The sequence below is a fragment of the Myripristis murdjan genome, chromosome 14 (genome assembly GCF_902150065.1).
Source record: "Myripristis murdjan chromosome 14, fMyrMur1.1, whole genome shotgun sequence".
In the NCBI taxonomy this organism is placed as follows: Eukaryota; Metazoa; Chordata; class Actinopteri; order Holocentriformes; family Holocentridae; genus Myripristis; species Myripristis murdjan.
The window spans coordinates 36931632-36950123 of NC_043993.1; the positions used below are offsets into that span (position 1 = coordinate 36931632).

General features: G+C 42.4%; 1 protein-coding gene across 2 annotated transcripts; it reads left to right on the top strand.

The window, feature by feature from the left end:
* Positions 1 to 6634: 6634 nt before the first annotated feature.
* On the top strand, positions 6635 to 16530 carry LOC115371259 (cysteine-rich and transmembrane domain-containing protein 1-like). Of its 2 annotated transcripts, none has more exons than XM_030068501.1 (5): positions 6635 to 6758; positions 10487 to 10659; positions 11589 to 11632; positions 13180 to 13372; positions 15201 to 16530. In XM_030068501.1, exons 2-5 carry the CDS (start codon positions 10575 to 10577, stop codon positions 15323 to 15325), a joined length of 447 nt encoding a protein of 148 aa, XP_029924361.1. In that variant the 5' UTR covers positions 6635 to 6758; positions 10487 to 10574; the 3' UTR covers positions 15326 to 16530. The 2 variants fall into 2 exon arrangements, with proteins under 2 accessions (XP_029924361.1, XP_029924362.1); XM_030068502.1 differs by lacking the exon at positions 6635 to 6758 and adding an exon at positions 7142 to 7184.
* The last annotated feature ends 1962 nt before the right edge of the window (positions 16531 to 18492 follow it).

The following is an 18492-nucleotide window of genomic DNA, read 5'->3' on the forward strand; positions in this document are numbered from 1 at the left end:
AGAGCTGGAAGTTTCTGTGCTGCAGCTTTAAAGGGATGGAAAAACCCAGCGTGACATTTATTTTCTAATTTAATTTTAATTCATCTTCATCATCCATCAAGTTATCCTTACTAACAACATGCCAGCCACTGTTTTCCTTGCTAACAACATGTAAGTCGACGTTTTTATCTGCTAACAACATGCTAGCTAATGTTTTCCTTGCTAACAACATGGTAGCTAATGTTTTGCTAGCTAACCTTGCTGTACAGCTCACCTGTTGAAAACATGAGCGTTGGAGTCTGGCGGTAGCAGAGCTGTTGTGACTCCATCGCTCATTAAAGCTCCATGTTCTGAGGTCCGTCTTTCCACCGGCGTGGAACTTTTGGCTCACAAATCAGAGCATTTCCGGGTGGCTCCCATTGCTACGGCAACAACTGTAGACATTCAATTGATAGTGTCACGGCGTCGCCAGAAGAGCTGGTTTACGTCAGAGAGAGAACTCTACCATGACTTTCACACTGTCGCCTGGAATATTCCTGTAATATTCCTATAGTTCCTCAGCTTTAGGAGGAGCTGAGTCTGATATGTTGCCGGAGGCTTTGCCAGAACGTTCTTCAACAACAACGCAGATCGTTAGAATTAACCGAGCTCCCATATTAACTTCTGATCATGCTTAAATAACTTTAACTTTCGTTCTTGCTGCGAGCTGCGTCACCGTGACAGCGTCATTGACCGACGTGGTGACATCAGTAAACTCCTCAGCTCACCTGGAAATGTACTGTTACTCTGATTTGCCATGAAACAAAAGGCCTCAAGGCCCATGCCGACTCTGCCCGTTGAGTTTCTATGGTGTGAACACCTCAATGATCCTCCCGAGGCAGAGGAGGGTCCATGCCGGACACTCAGCTCGGCCGCATTTGATTTGATTTTCAATTTAAAACACAAAAATTTACATTGAAATACGAGGCGTTTTTCTCTCCCATGGCCAACAAGGGATGAGCAAAGAAAAAAAAAAAGGCCTGTTTAATTGATGACTCTGCAGTGTGCACTTGTCTCCTGGAGAGGTGACCTTCATCCATACACACACACACAGACACACACACATACACACACACAGACACACACACACACACACACACACACACACACACACACACACAGACACACAGACACACACACACACACACACACAGGCAGCCAGGCAGGAGGTTATAGGTCACAGCTTGTGTCAGCTCTCAGTCCAGCTGTGTGTGTTGTGGCTCTGTAAGCTGAAATTATTTTCAGCGCAAAAATCTGCTCACATTTCCTGCAGAAAAACACTGTGAGCTCAGAGATCTCTGCTTTTGACAGACTGGGTTTCATCACGTCTGAAATCATATCCAGCACACCTCGCCCCATATAACAACAACAACAACAACAACAACAACAACAACAACGATAACAACAATTATGATTTATTTCTATAGCACCTTTCATCCAGGAAGTTTAGCTCAAAGTGCTTTAGAATAAAGTGGGGGAAAAAACAAGAGAATAAAACAGGAAATTTAAAACAAGTGCAAATACTGTAGGAACTCCTTTATTTTGGGAGTTAAAAAAGGCTTCGCTGACGATTCTCTGATTTATGTGACAGGTGGCGCTCTTGCCGCATAGACGACCACATCCAGTCTCTTTTTTTTGTTTGTTTTGTTTTTTTTGTTCTCTAGTGATTTTATTTTTTGTTTCTTCAAAATAGAAACTGAAAATCAAACTTTTTTTTTTTATTTTGCCCATCTCATTTGAACCATGAAATTCAAAAAAGCCTTGTATTTCAAAATGTCATTTTTGTATTTTAAAGTGAAAATCAAATAACCACTGTTTTTTTTTTCTTTTTTTTCTTTTTTTTTTTTTAAGACCCATTTCTGAAAGGAGGCGGGCTCAACTTGTTTTAAAATCAGGGAAATGAAGGAAAGTGCAGGGGCACAGACAACCCACCACCAGCAGGGGGCCACAGCATTAAAATGCTGTTTGTGGGTTCCTGTTTGGTCTGTGGCAGAACACTGGCGGCGCCCCCGCCTGGCCAGAGCCTCCTGGTGCTGAACGCTGGAAGAAAAAAACTCACCCTAACCATCACCACCGCAGACTCCCTGTCATCCAGCCACTGGCAGAAACTCTGCCGGTGTAACAGGCCAGATTAACCCTACGCCACACTATACCCGGGTATGGGTTGACCGGGCCCAAAGTACACTCCGGGGTAGCTTAGCCCAGTTTATACCAAACTATACCCCCCTGAGCCACATTATACCCCCCAGACTCAGACAGGGGGCTAAAGTGGGCTGGTCTGTTTTATACCTCGGGGTATATTCCGGGCTTGTCCAGTTTATACCCCAGGGATTTTAATTTGTCTGGATAATCATTATTTATTTATTTTTGAAATATGAAAATGAAACTAGACCTACATATGTTGTTCTGTTGAATCAACCTCAGTGCACCCAGTTTTTTCAAATGAATACTTTAGCTTAAAAACATCAGAAATTACGGCAGAACCTTTGTTCTATACCCTTGGGTATAGAACAAAGGTATAAACTGGACTATACCCCGGGTATAGTCTGGTCAGGGGGTTCACTTTGGGCTGTTACACCGGGTCTCCAAACGTCCAGACAGTAGAAATGACATGAATCAAACTGTTGATCGACACGTGTCAAGAATCAGTAATTTACCTGCTGCTGAAGTCTAAAGAAACAAACTGAATGGAGCAGCCTGAAGAGTCTCGCCTGCCTGTAATCTGCCCGGCGACAAGGCACCGAGCTGCTCCTATTGGCCAGCGCTCAGTAATGCTGACCACAGAGCGGTGGCTTTGCTTTAAACACTCCCTGAAAGGGCGTCTGGAGTATCACCTGATATTTGATCTGTTCCAAATGTTGTGGGCGGGACATAATGTGGAGGAGCTGTCACTCAAAAGTGCTTGAAGGTGTAAACCAATGGGATTTGAGGTTGGGATTATTCTGAAATCTGGGTGCGTAACGGTCCAGCATGAAGTCCCTCCTGAGACGCTCCAGACAGTCGAGGCATCTGGATATAAACATAGAGGAAAAAAACTCTTTGGTGTTTGCTGATTATTAGGTGCACATTGTGACATAGAAAACTAGCAAACCAGGCAAAAAAATCTATATAATTTCTTTAAAGTTAAAATTACTTTAAAGATGCTGCTATGACAAAAAAAAAAAAAAAAAAAAAAAAAATAGTGCGTCTCCAGCTGGGCGCAGGATGTAGCGTTAGCTTGCTAATGAATGTTTAACTGAAATCAGGATTATGGCACTTAACGAGCAGGATTAACATTATTTGGCATGCAAAAAAAAAAAAAAAAAAAAAAAAACTTGTCTTGTTAGATGAGCCGTCTCCTCCACATCCAGCAGCTGCAGCCTCGGCTTCCTGCACGACCCCGGCCTCCCCCGTGGTCGCCTCCTCCCCCCGGCTGTGGGTTTACCAGCAAACACCACGGCGGCTGCCAGCAGGAACATGGACGCTAATAAACCCGTTAGTGTGACTGAGACTAAAGCGGTTCTCTGGGGAACCTGGGGGACTTGAGCAGCAGCTAATAAGTGACAGACACCTGAACTCCCTGTGGATGATCCAACAGACGGAGCCAGCGCTGACGGGCCTGAACCTCCTCACTCCGCTGCCTTTCACTCACATTCTATTGCTGCTGTTCTAACCCATTGAAACTGAATGGGTAGAGCCAGGTCTCCGCTGCCAGGGTAACAGGTGTACATGTTCAGTGATGTTTTCGATTGATTTCGATGATTTCGATTGATTTCATGCGTTAACTTTACCTTGTCCCTTCCGCTGTTGCCATGGCAACTCTAGCCGGTCAGTTTCTATGTTCCAACCTGGACTCCCGCCGCAGACCCTCACCCTGACTTTAGTGGGATGGGGCAGGAAGTCAGGATCAGCCTGCAGGTGCATAGGTGAACTGTCAGGCAGGTGAAGCGGCTGCTGCATCACACCTGACATTTAAAACAAAAGGTGAAAGTGAGGCTCAGGTCCCAGGAAGAGACACACCTGCTCACATGAGGACTGACGGACTCCATCTTGTTTGGATGCTGAGGCTGAAAACTTGTCCCTTGGTGTTTTTCTAGCTGTGAAACGATGTGTCTCTGCTCCTATCTGTGTACGTTTGGAGAAAAGACTTCAGCACAAAAGAAAACGATGTCATGTACAAAGAAGCTAAATAAACTTTTTACTCTCGGTTATGGTGACTGCATCAACTTATAGCTCAAAGACTGGAGAATGGCTCTGGAAAATTAATAAATGGCTGAAATTATTTGTCCTTTTTCTGGTCATTATTTATCTAGCAAAGAGTAATGTGTACATGTTCAGTCAGGGTCCGTGCTGTGAGTCATCAGCTTTTGATTTCATAAAATATGTTTACATAGAAAGTGAGGTAATTATACCATTTTCTCCTGTCCAGGGTTTTGTTATTGTGTCTGTTTCCTGCTGGTGAAGAAAAAACAGAGCAGACGCCGTTCTGTCATCCTGTCTTTCTTACATTGTTAGTAGAAGAACCAACATTCAGTTTAAATGGAGGTTATAATTTGACTTAATGTGCTTCCTTGTCCTGCGCTGACTGACGTGTTCATGGTCGTACCTGTTCTCCCTCAGTCTCTCCTCTGGCTTTAGCAGGATGTGGAGCGATGCTTTCCTACGTTTTCACACAAGCATCTGTTTGCAGTCTCAGCAGGACACGACAGACTCAACATGCTGTGTGTGTCTCTGCCAAGAGACAGTCAGTTGTACCACATCTGCAGTACCACCAAATGGCCTCTGGGTGGCAGGAAAAAGACCAGCCCTGCGTTCCAGTACCCATACTACTATACTATTTAGTAGGGGAAAAAAGAATAGTATGTCCCAATACATAGTATGTCAGATGCAGTATTCCAAGAGTACCAGGATGTTCTACTACATCTGGTCAGATTTCGCAGTGTGCATGTCAGCATGCTGCTCTGGCCATTCTGACCCACAATCCTTTGCACAGTGGACGTTGCGTCGCACTGACTGAGTTGTGTGTGTACAAGCCACGCCCACATATGGACAAAACAAAACACACATCTCACAAAACTTGCTCAGAGACAGCAGCAGCGACAGGAAGACAGAAGATCAGAAATCAGACAGAGGACAGCGCAGTATGAAACAGCACCGCCATTTTGACAACAACATTCAAATGTGGCGCTACGGACGGAGGAGGAAGTGAGCGAGAGGGTCGGAGGTCAGGTAGGACGGATGTAGTGCATCCCAATAGTATGCATACACATGCATACTGCATACTACACTGCATACTTTGTAAGGGCAGCTGCAGTACATACTAAAAGTGAAAAGTAGAAGTATGTGATTTAGAACACGGGGCAGGTATTGTAATTTCAACCTGTGACAGGTGAGACCCTGAGAACATTACATGTGTAACCTGGTTGAATGAAAACAAAGGCCCGATGTGGACTCTCTGTTTAGGACCTCCCAGAAGCCTCGGGCTGCTATAACAGCTGTTAACAGCAGGATAATGACATGTTAATATTGTTGTTGTTGTTTTATCCTTTATTTACCAGCTGAAGACACATTGAGGTTCAGAATCTCTTTTTAAGTGTGATCTTTTTCCAAAGTTTAAAACAGATTTACATGAAAAACAGGAGCAGCTGATACAGAGTCCGCCTCTGGCTCCTTTATAAGGCTTTAAACTGACCACAGTTCAGTTTGTTTGGGAGCAGCTTGCAGGACCTCACACCTCACCTGCCCACCTGGGCTCATTGCTCAGCTAGTGCCAGTAAAAGTAAGCTTGAAATTGCAAAATAAATTTAATTGTTATCTGTTACATTAACTGAGAAAAAATGTAATTAAATTACAGTTACTAATCAAAATAAAATGCTGGTGATTGCAGGGGTTACATCTGAATGTATTTGTCTAGATAAAGAGCTGATATATAGAATCTAACATTCATGCTGCTGCTTTGTGACTTTTCTCGGTGCAGGAATGTTTCCTGACAGAGTGGGTATTCTAAGAAATAAACTTAGCATTTTCAAGATTAAAGTAATGAGTTTATGAGAAAAAAAATCAAATTCTGAGATTATAAAGTCACGTGCAAGAAAACTCAAATTCTGAGATCAAAGTGGTAAATTTATATGGGAAAAAAAAACAAATTCTGAGATTATAAAGTCAGACATTTATGAGGGAAAAAGAGGAAAATAGTTTTTCTTACACTCTTGGATCTATTAAGAAGGACACCCTGTTGATTTGAGCAGAAGATAACAATCTGGTGATTCTGGGCTAAAATCAGCAGGACCTCCTTGTTCCTAAATCCCATGTCAAAGTGATCAGCTGCAGGCCTGAGACACGGCCAGCAGGGGGCAGCACGTGAGGAGCCTCGGACACAGAGGAGGAGGAAAACTAGTTTTCTGAGTTTTTTTCCTCATATATTTGAAATTCCTAGTTAGAAATTCAGAGTTTTTCTCTGAGTTTTACCCCCCACCCCCCTCCTGTAGTGACCCGGACATGCATGCCACTGTCCGTGGTGGGACAGCGGAGTCTGAAATGATCCAGTGTCTCCTGCGCACTGGCCTGAGGGTGGGAGGGAGGGAGGGTGTGCACAAGTGTTGGGACGCGGCCCTCTGACCTCACCCTGTCCCGCGTGCCTCTGTCAGCTGGCTCCTCGAGCTGAACTAATCAACCGGCCAATCAATCAATCAGAGGGAAGCGGGGCGAAGTGACAGCAGCCGCTTTGGCTTCCGAGGCGATCCGTTCCTGTCGAGCTGAAGGTAAGTCCGTCCCGACAGCGGCGGTGAGTCCGGCTCGGAGGATAAACTCTGACATTACTGAGGCTGAATCTGAGTTAAAATCCCCTCCGCCTCGGCGGCATCACGCGCCGCGGAGAGCATGGATCAGGAGTTTAGTCGCACCGGGAGGCTCTTCTGCTAACTTCGGCTCCTCGGTGACGCACCACACATCTGAACATCTGTGAACATCTGTGACCATCACTTTAGCACAACTCAGTCTCTAACAGCTGGCTCCAGCGGATCATGAGTTTCCTCTGTGCAGAGCCGAGCGCAGCCCGGTGTGTGTGTGTGTGTGTGTGTGTGTGTGTGTGTGTGTGTGTGTGTGTGTGTGTGTGTGTGTGTGTGTGTGTGTGTGTGTCGCCGCTCGGTGGTCTTAGGTCGTGCGGTGCCTCTTCGCAACTTCTGCCGGTAAAAATCTAAAACTGTCCTGTTTTTGAACGGAGCCTGGCGAGCGGCTCCCTCCGTTACACAGCGACTCTCTGAGCGTCTCAGGCTGATTCACCAACTGCGCACTTGGCTCACATTCACATCTGTCAAGTTTTAATAACTCGGTCTCTTCAGTTATGTAACAACAACAACACCATTAATAATGATATCCAGTTATAGTCAGACAGGTGTGTTTGCATTCATGTGATCTGAACTGCTGAGCTGCTGTGTGTGCTGGACACTCACACACACACACACACACACACACACACACACACACACACTCGCAGGCATTTATGTAGGCTATGTATATTGCATAAAGGTTAAATTTTGTTCTTCATTTTTTGATAATGGCTATTTAGTTAGTTATTGTTTCTTCTTAGGGCAGAGAAGTGAATTTTAAATATTAATTTGTGAAGAAATAAAGGCAATTTTGTATGTGGGCAAGGTTTAAAGTGTGTGTGTGTGTGTGTGTGTGTGTGTGTGTGTGTGTGTGTGTGTGTGTGTGTATGTCTTCTCAGGGAAAATGTTCCTGTTAGGGGTTTTGTCTTTCATAATGATACACCATTGTTTCTAAGGGGAAAAAAGTTTATGTTTATATGCTGCTGGCTGACAATCTGCTGACACACACACACACACACACACACACACACACACAGTAAGTGTGGGAGGGTCCTCGGTTGCAGACACAGTCACCACATTATCTTCAGTTCATCTTGATTTAAAATGTGCAGACTCAGAGCTGTGTGTGTGTGTGTGTGTGTGTGTGTGTGTGTGTGTGTGTGTGTGTGTGACTGTTCCCTCTCACACTGTGACCACACATTAGACCGTTCTCTCTGTCTGATTTTGTGAAGAATTTTCAGATTTTCAGGGCTTTTTTTTTTTTTTTTTTTTTTTTTTTACTTTTTTCTGGTCCTTCTCTTGTTTTATTTTGTTTTTATTTCAATTTATTCATTTTACTCTTTTTTTTTGCAAATTTTCAGGTTTGTCTTCTAGATTTTTTTTTTTTTTTTTTTTTGGCTCATGTTCTGGTAATGTTTTATTTATTTTCTTATGGCCTTAAGACACAGAAACCCATCTGAAGACATGCACTCCTCTGACGTCCATCCACCATCACTGATCTGAGCTTTACTTTGAAATATATATATATATTTTTGCAATTTTGGGAGGCGGGGGTAAATTCTATTACTATTTCAAAAATTTTCTCTTGCATGTTTGTCAATCACTTTTTAATCGAATGCATTTGATCAGGTAATTTCCCTGTTAAAAAAAAAAAAAAAAAAAAGATTATTCTAACACTCTCTCCACTCTGATCTGATATTGTTCAAGTGCGACACAAACCAAAACTAACTTTCAGGCGAGGATCTGTGCAGCAAGTCCACCTCATCTTAAATAGTGGCATAATCCTAATCCAGACTGAGGTCAGGACGTCTGCTTGCGTCTGTTTCATCTTGTTTTGATTTGTTGATGACAGTATCCTGAGATTTCCTCGTCTTCCTTTGGTCAACAAAGGTTTGTTTTTGTTTGGTTTTATATGACGGCATGTCAGGGCCGTTGCAGGGCCACGGAGCCTAGATTGAAGTCATCAAATTACGAGAAAAAAAGAAATTCTGAGATTATAAAGTCACACATCTGCAAGAAAAAACTTCTGAGATTAAAGTCGTAAATTTACAAAAAAAAAAAAAAAAAAAAAATAGTGAAAACTAGTTTGTTCTTCTTCATCTCAGAAAAAGTTGCTGACTTTCTTTCCTTGGTGGTTTCGGTCATCAGAGTTAATGAGGCTGATGGTGATTGGTCGACGGCAGGCGTGACATCATCAGTCAGCAGCCGCAGGTCGAGCGGCTGTGTGGCCGAGCTGCTGACCTCAGAGCAGCTGAATGAGGGCCTTGTCCACACACACACAGCTCTGCCTGTGTGTGTGTGTGTGTGTGTGTGTGTGTGTGTGTGTCTGTGTGTGTCTGTGTGTGTGTGTGTGTGTGTGTGTGCTGAGCAGGACATTCCTCAGTGCTGTGCAGTTTGTTTGGCTGCAGTGTGAAAAGCTCAGGCTGTGTTCTCCACTTAAAGGAGAATTCCACTCTGTAATCTAATAATGCATGTCACTGGTTTGCTCGTCGTCATGGTAGTTTAAAGGGATAGTTCACCTATTTAGAAAAATGTAGAAAAAACGCATTTCTGAGTGGAGGGGAGCTTTGCATATAAATATTGGGGGGAAAAAAACCTGAGAATTATCTTAACTAATGTTATGTTAAAACTGTCAGATTGCTGTGATGGCAGATTAGGGCCATTATAGGGGGAAAAAAATACAGGGCCGGGGAAGGGGGTTAAAAACTTGGGTATTCTCTGAGATTTAAGTTATGAATTTAAAAGAAAAAACTCACAAATTGAAGAGGAAAAAAAGTCACATTCTGAGATTTTAAAGTCTCAATTTTGCACGAAAAAAGAAATTCTCAGAGATTAAAGTCGTACATTCACAGAAAAAAACTATCATTTTTAGCATTTTTCGACGTCATGCTGACGAGATTAGAACGTGGCGACAGAGAGGAACTATGATAAACCAGCACATCATCAGCATATCAGGTCAGCCGTTCTTCCACAGTTTCCATGATCAAACATCTGACATCTGGTTCATCTAATTCAGCCAATCAGCGAGCGCCTCTGCCGCCACATTACTTCCTGTTTACACTGAGATGAAAACTGCAGCGTCACCGCAAGATCTGGACCAAAGCAGCAGCTTTATTTCTCCTGCTCAGCCTTTTTATTTACCATTGGGACAGAGAACTAGGGCTCACCTTATGGGCCCTTTTAAGACTAGCAGAAATTCCGAAATTTTATTTTATTTTATTTTATTGGACTGAAGCTGCTGACAGATATTCCAATATGCCGATATCCAGCACCAAAATCTTGCCTCAAATTACAATACAGAAAGCTATTTCTTGGGTAAGATGAGAGTAAGTCTCTATACTTAAATGCTTGTAACAAAATGAAGGATACTGCAAATGCAAAATTAATGCAAGGTCAGGATTATGACTGTTTTTTACATTTTTTTTTTTTATTTAAAGAGCTAGAGAATAAACGTCTTTATATTGGACGGTGAAGACGTGGACCGACCTGAGATTTTGTGAAACTGAGAAATGTCTCACCTTACACTTTGAACATTAATGAATGGATCTACACACACACACACACACACACACACACACACACACACACACGACCTCTCAGCCTGCTCTGTCTTTCACATTTACACTTTATTCAGTCTTTTATTTATTCATTTACATATTCAGGAGGCAGCTGACTGCTGAGGAAATTCTGTTTCTCTTCCATCCGGACGGATCCTGAGCTCCTGATCCTCGTCCGTCTGTCCGTCTCCAGATGAACCCTGACCAGCCTCCTCCTCCTCCGTATGGCCTCCCGCCCCCTGCTGCTCCTGTGGGTCCCTCAGCCCCAGGCTTCCCAGGTACCCAGAAACACCTGGTCTGTCTGCAGGTCATCCAGAGTGTGATTCACACAGTGGATCATGTGGATCTGAAAGTGCAACCTCTATGCCTAGATGAGAGCTTATCTATGCTGCCTTCTCCCCATTGTTCTTTCTTTCTGACCTGAGCCACACACACACACACACACACACACACACACACTGACACACCAAGATACAGTGGAAGGAAAGTTAAAGAAAGGAGAACAACAATAAAACAACCCTGGATTCCTGTCTGTCTCTCTCACTCACTCAGCTTAACCCATTCGATGTGAATCTAACATTAACAGTTTGGTTAAGGTTAGATAAGTGGAACTGCAAACTGTTAGTTACTTCACCTTAACCACACCAGTGATTTGAAAAGGCATTAAGTCAACACTTATCTGTGTTGCGCTCAAGGGCAACTTCACCCAACATGAAGGGCTTTCAACCAGTGGTCTGCACCCCCTGGTGGTCTGTGGAGGTATTGTTGGTGCTTCACATTTACCTGTATTACATATGTAGAAAAGTCAGGTTTGCATCTGTGGGTGATCCGGGTTCAAGTCTGGCCTGGACCCGCTGCTGCATGTCATCCTGTCTCTCTCTCTGTCACAGTCACATGAAGCAGAAACAACCAGGGGAGCAAATCCGACTCCACCACTGGGGGGGTCAAGTCCTCAACTTCTCAAGAAAGGGGGGTACACCAATATTAACCAACGTACAATACAGAATGCACACACTGGTGTGTCGGGAGGCGGTGTGTCGGGAGGCGGTGTGTCCATGTGGTGGTTTGACCATTTGCCCCCCTCCGGATTTGCGCCTATGGAAACAGCAAACAGTCAGCTGATGAGACGCCAGCTGTGTGTCTGCAGGCCGAGTCACGGCAGCACTCACATTCACTCATGGTTTGTCTTTTTGTTTTTGTCCTGCAGGCTTCAGCTCGCAGCCAGCAGCGTTCCCAGCTCAGCCCTACCAGGTAACAACACACACCCACACCCACACACACACACACACACACACATACTGCTGCAGGTATTTCATAATGAACTGAATGTTTCCAGAAACACCTCTCATACTGACCATGTTTCCTGTTCTTTGACTCAGTTTAAACTCTGCTCAAGTCAAGACATCTCTGAATGTAACCGTTTTAATGAGATGGATCATTGTATGATTGTGTTTCTGGTTGTGTGTCTGTTTGTATTTCAGCTCTTATTCATGTTTATGATATTGTTCGTTTTCTTCGTTGTTTTTATTAAACTCCATATGTTTTATTGACTCGGCACCATGTGAGAATGAGGATCCGGCCTGAGTGTTTTGGTGGATGAATGAATGTGTAACTGAACTGTTTTAATCTAGAGACAAACATTACAAATCACCTTAAACTATAAACGGAATCAGAATATTTATTAGATATTCAATATGTATATGAAATAAACTTTAAAATAAATATATCTTTCATAACGACAGCAACCCTGAAAAATCCATTTGATCAAATCAAATCAGGTCCTCCTGCCTTTACAGCTGGAGCAGTGAAGTCACGTTAAGTGGATGCAAATAGTTCAAACACATTCATTATGTCTCGTTTTTAACTAAAAAGGCGTTTTTGTGTTTTTTAGTCAGACATAGATTAAGAGATGTTATTTACCTTATTTACCTTAAATAAATAACATCCCTTAACGTATGTCTGACTAAAAGAAACAAAAACGTCTTTTTAAGTGGATGCAAAATGCTGCAGAGAAACCTCACCACTGCTCATGTTTTAACACAGAAACGAGGGCAAAGTCAGCGTCATAAAATCCTCTAAATATTTCCTGCAAGAGTATTCTGGGTGTACGCAAAAAAAAAAAAAAAAAAAGCCAGAAGAGTGCAGTTGCAATGTGACCACTAGATGGCACATGCCCATAAAATCTAAAACGTGAAAAACAACAACTTATCTCACCACTGACTTAATCTCAAAGATGCTGGAGTTATTTTATTTCCTCACTGAAGGGAACGACTGTAGCTTTCAGTGTTTTGGTGCATTGATTTTTTTTTTCTTTCTTACACATTGCAGTTACCTGTGGCTTTCCTGTGTCCATTACAAGAGAATTGAAAAAAAAAAAAGTTTGTATTATCAGTGGGAGACATGATAAGATGAAACTTTCCTAAAAACAAATAAGAAAAGAAAGAAATATACACTGACTAAATAATACACAGTGAATAAACCAGTTAAAAGTTAAAAGCCATTCAAGTAGAAGAGGAGTTTAAAAAGAATTTGCTGGAGTTTGAAGGAATTAGTAAAAAGGTCCAAGAAAATTACCGGAAAACAACCATATAATTAGTAAAATATTTCTGCAAAATTATTATTATTTATAAATGCATATTTTAAACTGAATGACACTTAAATTACACAAAGATGTTCCCACAAAATTGTAAAAACAAAACAAAACAAAAAAACAAACAAACAAACAAAAAAACAACAACAAACCAATATAGTTTGAAAGCTTGCAGTGATGGAAATGAGTGTGTGTCTGCTGTCTGCAGGGTTTCCCCCCTCAGACCTACCAGGCTCAGGGTTTCCCCGGAGCGACGGACCCTGGCTATCCCTGCTACCAGGGCCCCCCGCCAGGGCCAGGGCCATACCTGGCCCAGCCGGGGTACCAGGGCTACCAGAGCGGCCCCCCGGGGCCCCAGTATGGCTGGGACGGGGCAAAAGGAGGCCCGTCCAAAAACACAGGTGAGTCAGAGGTCCTGAGGCCTTTACACAACAAAACTCAGTTTCCAAGTACTAAATTTCTACGAAAAAATTCACAAATTTATGAGAGAAACTCAAATTGTGAGATTATAAGATTATAACAAATTTTCGAGAAGAAAATCTGAAAAAATATTTTCACTTTCTGTGCGTGACACCACATGTGCTGCCCCCTGCTGGCCGTGTCCCAGGCCTGCAGCTGATCACCTCAGCAGGTTCTACTTTGACATGGGATTTAGGAACAAGGGGACCAGTTGTTCAAAAAATTTAATCTGGATTTAATTTATCCGGATTTGGAAATCCCATTTTTTGCTCTCCAGGATCAGGTAACAGCCAACATGGGGACTCTTTAAGTGTTAATTATTTTGAGACAAAACACAAAATGTTGTTAGAAATTATTTTTGACAGGTTCATCTCTGATGATTGTTTCTTTTAAATTAATATACAGTGATGAAAGACAGGAAAATTGAATATATCATCTGTGTTTGTTATTGAAAGCTGTTTTTCAGGGATTATTTCACGGGGACAAGATCATTTTTATTTCTATTTTCTTTTTACTTTACTATACTGAAAGGTATAGTAGCCTATGTCTACTTTATTTACTTTATCACTGTAAGGGTTAAACAAGTCAAGTACAAAATATAATTAAAAGTATATACACTAAATGATACAAATATTGTATTACTTGACCAATTTTAAAGTTTTACTACATATTCTTCCTGAAATCCACCTTGAAATCCTTCCCTCTGTTGGAATCAGGATAATTCTGTTTTTCTGGATCAAAGTTATCTGAATCCCACTGAAACGTTTTGAACAACACAAACTGAAGATTTGATCCAGAAAAAAACTTAGATTAGATTAGATTACGTGATCTAATCCGATTTCAGAATCTTTCTTTCCCTTTTGAAGAACCCGTTTTCAAGATTTGATCCAATCCGATTACCGAAATCCGATCAGATTACCTTTGAACAACTGGCCCAAGGAGATCCTGCTGATCTGAGCCCAGAATCAGCAGATTGTTTTCTTCTGAATCGGCCCAAGTCACAGCAACGTCTCTTCAGAGTCCAGATGTTCAGAAGCAGATTGTGGTTCTGGACTCAAACCAGCAGGATTTCCTTCAGACTGGATCCCACAGGAGGAGGACAAACTGGTGTCACTGTTTTTTTTCTTGTAAATTTGTGAGTTTTTTTTTTAATACATTTGTTTTTTTCCTCATAAATCTACCACTTTAATCTCAGAGAATGAGTTTTTTTTTTCTTGCAAATTTACAACTTGAATCTCAAAAATTCTCAAAGGTTTTTCTCAGAATATTTCCTCCCCTCTCCTGGCTCTGTAATTTTTCTTTGTAAGACAGGTGAGCAAAATGCCACTGAGTCACATATCCTGTTGAAATCTGTTTCCTACCACCATTTCTGACATAAAATTATTTTTAATAGGCTAAAATGCTTTTTCTAGAGGTTGTACATGCGTCACGCTCAATCTGTAAAAAATGAAAAATAAAACTGATGTCAATTTTTCTGTTGATTGGGAAGTCAAAAAAAGTTTTATTCAAGACATAAAACTATTTTAGTTTAACAGAGTAGCTGTCCTGTTCAGTCTGCGGCCGGAGGAGCAGCCCTTGTCTCCTGTCGCCAGTTTTATTCACTGTTTACGATAACGACATGGTTCTTTGCGTTCTTTACATTAAAAAGGAGAGAATCAGGAAACAGTGTGTGCTGACAGCAGAGTTCCAACGTTAGAACGTGCTGGAAGCCAGGAGGTGAAGGGGTGAAGAACCATGTGTTCAGTGTGTGACCTGTCCTCTGTCCCTCAGTGCTGATGATGGACGGCGGCCAGGCGGCGGGGCGTGGCAGGGGCGGAGTCACAGGGATAGAGGCGTGTCTGGGAGCCTGCTGGGCCGCCCTGTGCTGCTGCTGCCTGTGGGATATGCTCACCTGACAGCCCCGCTTGACCCCGGACCCCATCACCCCCATCACTCCCACGCCACCCTGACCCCAGCGCCCCCACCTGGAGACGCCAGGACCACAACGCCTCCCGCCTCCTGGCTGATGTTTCCTCCTGTAGCGGCCTTTAACTCTGTTCATTTTGCTCTCATGATCAGGGTTCCCACGCCTCCTTACACCTGGACAATGTATAGACCAGTTTTACAGTCATGGAAAACACCTGGAAAATCTGACAAGTGATTAAATGTCCTGGGAATATTAGGCCTTGTTCAGACTGCCGGCCCAAATCCATTTTTTGTCTTGTCCAGTTTGTGTCTGGACTGATTTTTACAAAAGTTTTTCAAACCAGACCCAAACCTCATTAAGAAGAGGTTTGAAATGTGACTCCACTCAGATTTCTGCAGATGTGTCTCAGTCCGAACTGTCAAACTGTCCGATCTGAGGTCTGAACAAGGCCCGGCTGAGTGCCACCAGATCACCCTCAGATGTTTTCCTCAGCTCGAGCCGCCGGCGCCCCGTTTCAGTGCCGCGCTCCGCCCCGCTGTCATCGTGGCATTCTGCAGTCACACGGGTCAAAAACACGCAGAGCTCACACTTTGATCAACACGTTTGTACGCTGTTAGCGAGTTAACTTTTCATTATACATAAATATTTGCAGCTTCCAGATGTGTTACCGTGTGATTTGGAGCAGCAGGCCTTGGAAAATGGTGGAAGAGAAAGGAGTGGGAACCCTGATGATAAAGCCTCCATCTTTTGGTGTTAACTTCCTGCCACTACACGCTGCTGTGTTTACTATTGATTTTTTCGCAACAGCATGAAAAACAGGGGTTTGGACTTTGACAGATTTCCAGATGAGCCAGACCGGTATGAACCAGTTTCCTGACAGTGTTGATGCTCTCGTGCCTTCAGCGTCAGAAAAAAATCAAATCTGTGGGTCGTCTGGGTTGAATCTTTACGTGTGGCTCTGCTGATCAGTTCCGTTATTGATACATAAATGATAAATGTGTTTATCAGTGTTGCTTAAGAGCTTAGATTGTAGCTGTATCCAACCCACATGTGATGCCTAATTTACATTTAGTGCAGTCCAGTAAACATCAGTATTGTTTGTATGTATGTATAATAATTATATCACTGATACCGTCTAAATGTTTGAGACGCTTTTTCACACTGACAAGAATAAAAGTGTTGCGGAAACTCTGATACTGATGAGTCCTGTTTTTATATTTGTCATGAAAATGGCCAAATCTAATGTTCCTTAAAGGTACACTACGTGATTTTACAGTGTTTTAGTTCTGTGTGCTCTCGATGGCACTGAAGCATGGTGAAACACACAGCCGCTGCACACACACACACACACACACACACACACACACATTCAACTGCAAGCTTCATGTCTCAGTCAGAGGTAGGGCTGGACATCGATATCCATACTCATCCATATCATGGGATGAGACTAGATACTGAGTGGGATTTTGGATATCGTCGTGTCATGAACAGCAGGTGTGTTTCCTGGTTTTAAAGCGGGGGTTCTTAACCTTTTTGACCTCGGAGCCCAACTTTTCCAGTACAATGTGGCCCGGGGCCCGTTCAGATATTAACACGTTTAATTGATCTTACTCTTGTATGGATTTGTATTCAACAGCTAAATCAAATCCACTTGCAATTACTAAGATAAAATTTTGTCAGATAAATTACACGAGACAGTGTGATCATCACACAAACATTTATTTTCATTTGTATGTAAATCTACACAAACAACAAGACACCGAACAGGCTAGCAATTCATGGAACAAATGTGCTAAGAACAAATTTAAGAACAAGTTTAAGAACAAATTTAAGAACAAGTTTAAAGGCTGAAGTCACAGCAAAAAGGAGGAACTCTCAAAAAAAAACTGATCAGAAAAATTAGAAATTGGATTAATAAAATTATGTGGTGATAAAATAAATACATTCAAAATACCAAAAGTTTCAAATTAAACAAATAATTAAGACTGAATAGAATTGAAGTAAAGTGCAAATCAAACTATATCTTATAATCTCCAAGTTTAACATTTAAATAAACAAAATAATTTAATTAAAGGCTGGGTGTCCTCTTCTGCTTATTGGAGCGTGATTAACAACCTTCTGACGCATTACTGCCACCAAGTGGTGGGAGGCTGTATAATAACTGAGTGTCTCATGGATAACGGTAAGCAGCCCTCGCGGCCCACAGGTGCAAAACTTCAAGTTTTTCACGGCCCTCTAGGTGGCGCTTGCGGCCCCATGGTTAAGAATCTGTGAGATCCGGGATGTGGTTTTCTGAACTTACTAGAGTGTTCTGATGTCTGCCTGTTTGATCGTTACATCCACATCACTGAAGAGAGGTAATCAGAAACTAGTGAAGATTTTGAGAAAGCACCACCAGTAACCCCCATAATGTCGTCACTGGATTTCTGCTAAAAACATGAGGAAAACAGCAAACCAACCAACAGGGGGCGCCGTCGTTCATGTCACCACCTTCATGCTATGAGAAGACACCAGAGATATTGTGTTTTTGTACTTTACATTACTTTTTATTTTATTTTATTTAGATATTTATTTCTTTTAGTTTCGTCTCCAGTTCTCCAGAGTGGGTTCTCTGGTCCCAGTTGAGTCTCCAGACTGGGTTCTCTGGTCCCAGTCCAGTCTTCAAAGTGGGTTCTCTGGTCCCAGTTGAGTCTCCAGACTGGGTTCTCTGGTCCCAGTCCAGTCTTCAGACTGGGTTCTCTGGTCCCAGTTGAGTTGTTGTTGCTGTCAGTGGTAGTCAATTGTTTTATTCTAATCTGGCTGCTGTTAGCTATTAGCTCTTCACTTTGTGAAGGCAGAGACTCCCAGTCATGTCCACGTCCCAGTCTCAGTAACCATCATGCAGTGGCGGTTCTGCCTATGTTGCTGCCCTAGGCGAAATTACTTCCTTGCGCCCTTCCATGTTACTACTCAGTGAACACATCCTTTGTTTTGGTGCATTTATAGCTTATTGTGGTGCAATAATAATTACAACAACAATAATTATTTCATTTAAGGCACTTTGCTACATGGCTCAATCAAAAACAGTAAATGAATGAAGTGAACAACCACTGGATAAGGCAATGCTATCAACAACAACAAACTAATTGGTAAAATGTAATACTACAATAAAATAAT

Bases quoted from the DNA above. Each gene is read 5' to 3' on its own strand.
- LOC115371259 (XM_030068501.1), top strand. From the start codon at position 10,575: ATGAACCCTGACCAGCCTCCTCCTCCTCCGTATGGCCTCCCGCCCCCT. The intron at 10,660-11,588 runs GTACCCAGAAAC...TTTGTCCTGCAG, and splicing joins CTCAGCCCCAGGCTTCCCAG to GCTTCAGCTCGCAGCCAGCA. The intron at 11,633-13,179 runs GTAACAACACAC...TGCTGTCTGCAG, and splicing joins TCCCAGCTCAGCCCTACCAG to GGTTTCCCCCCTCAGACCTA.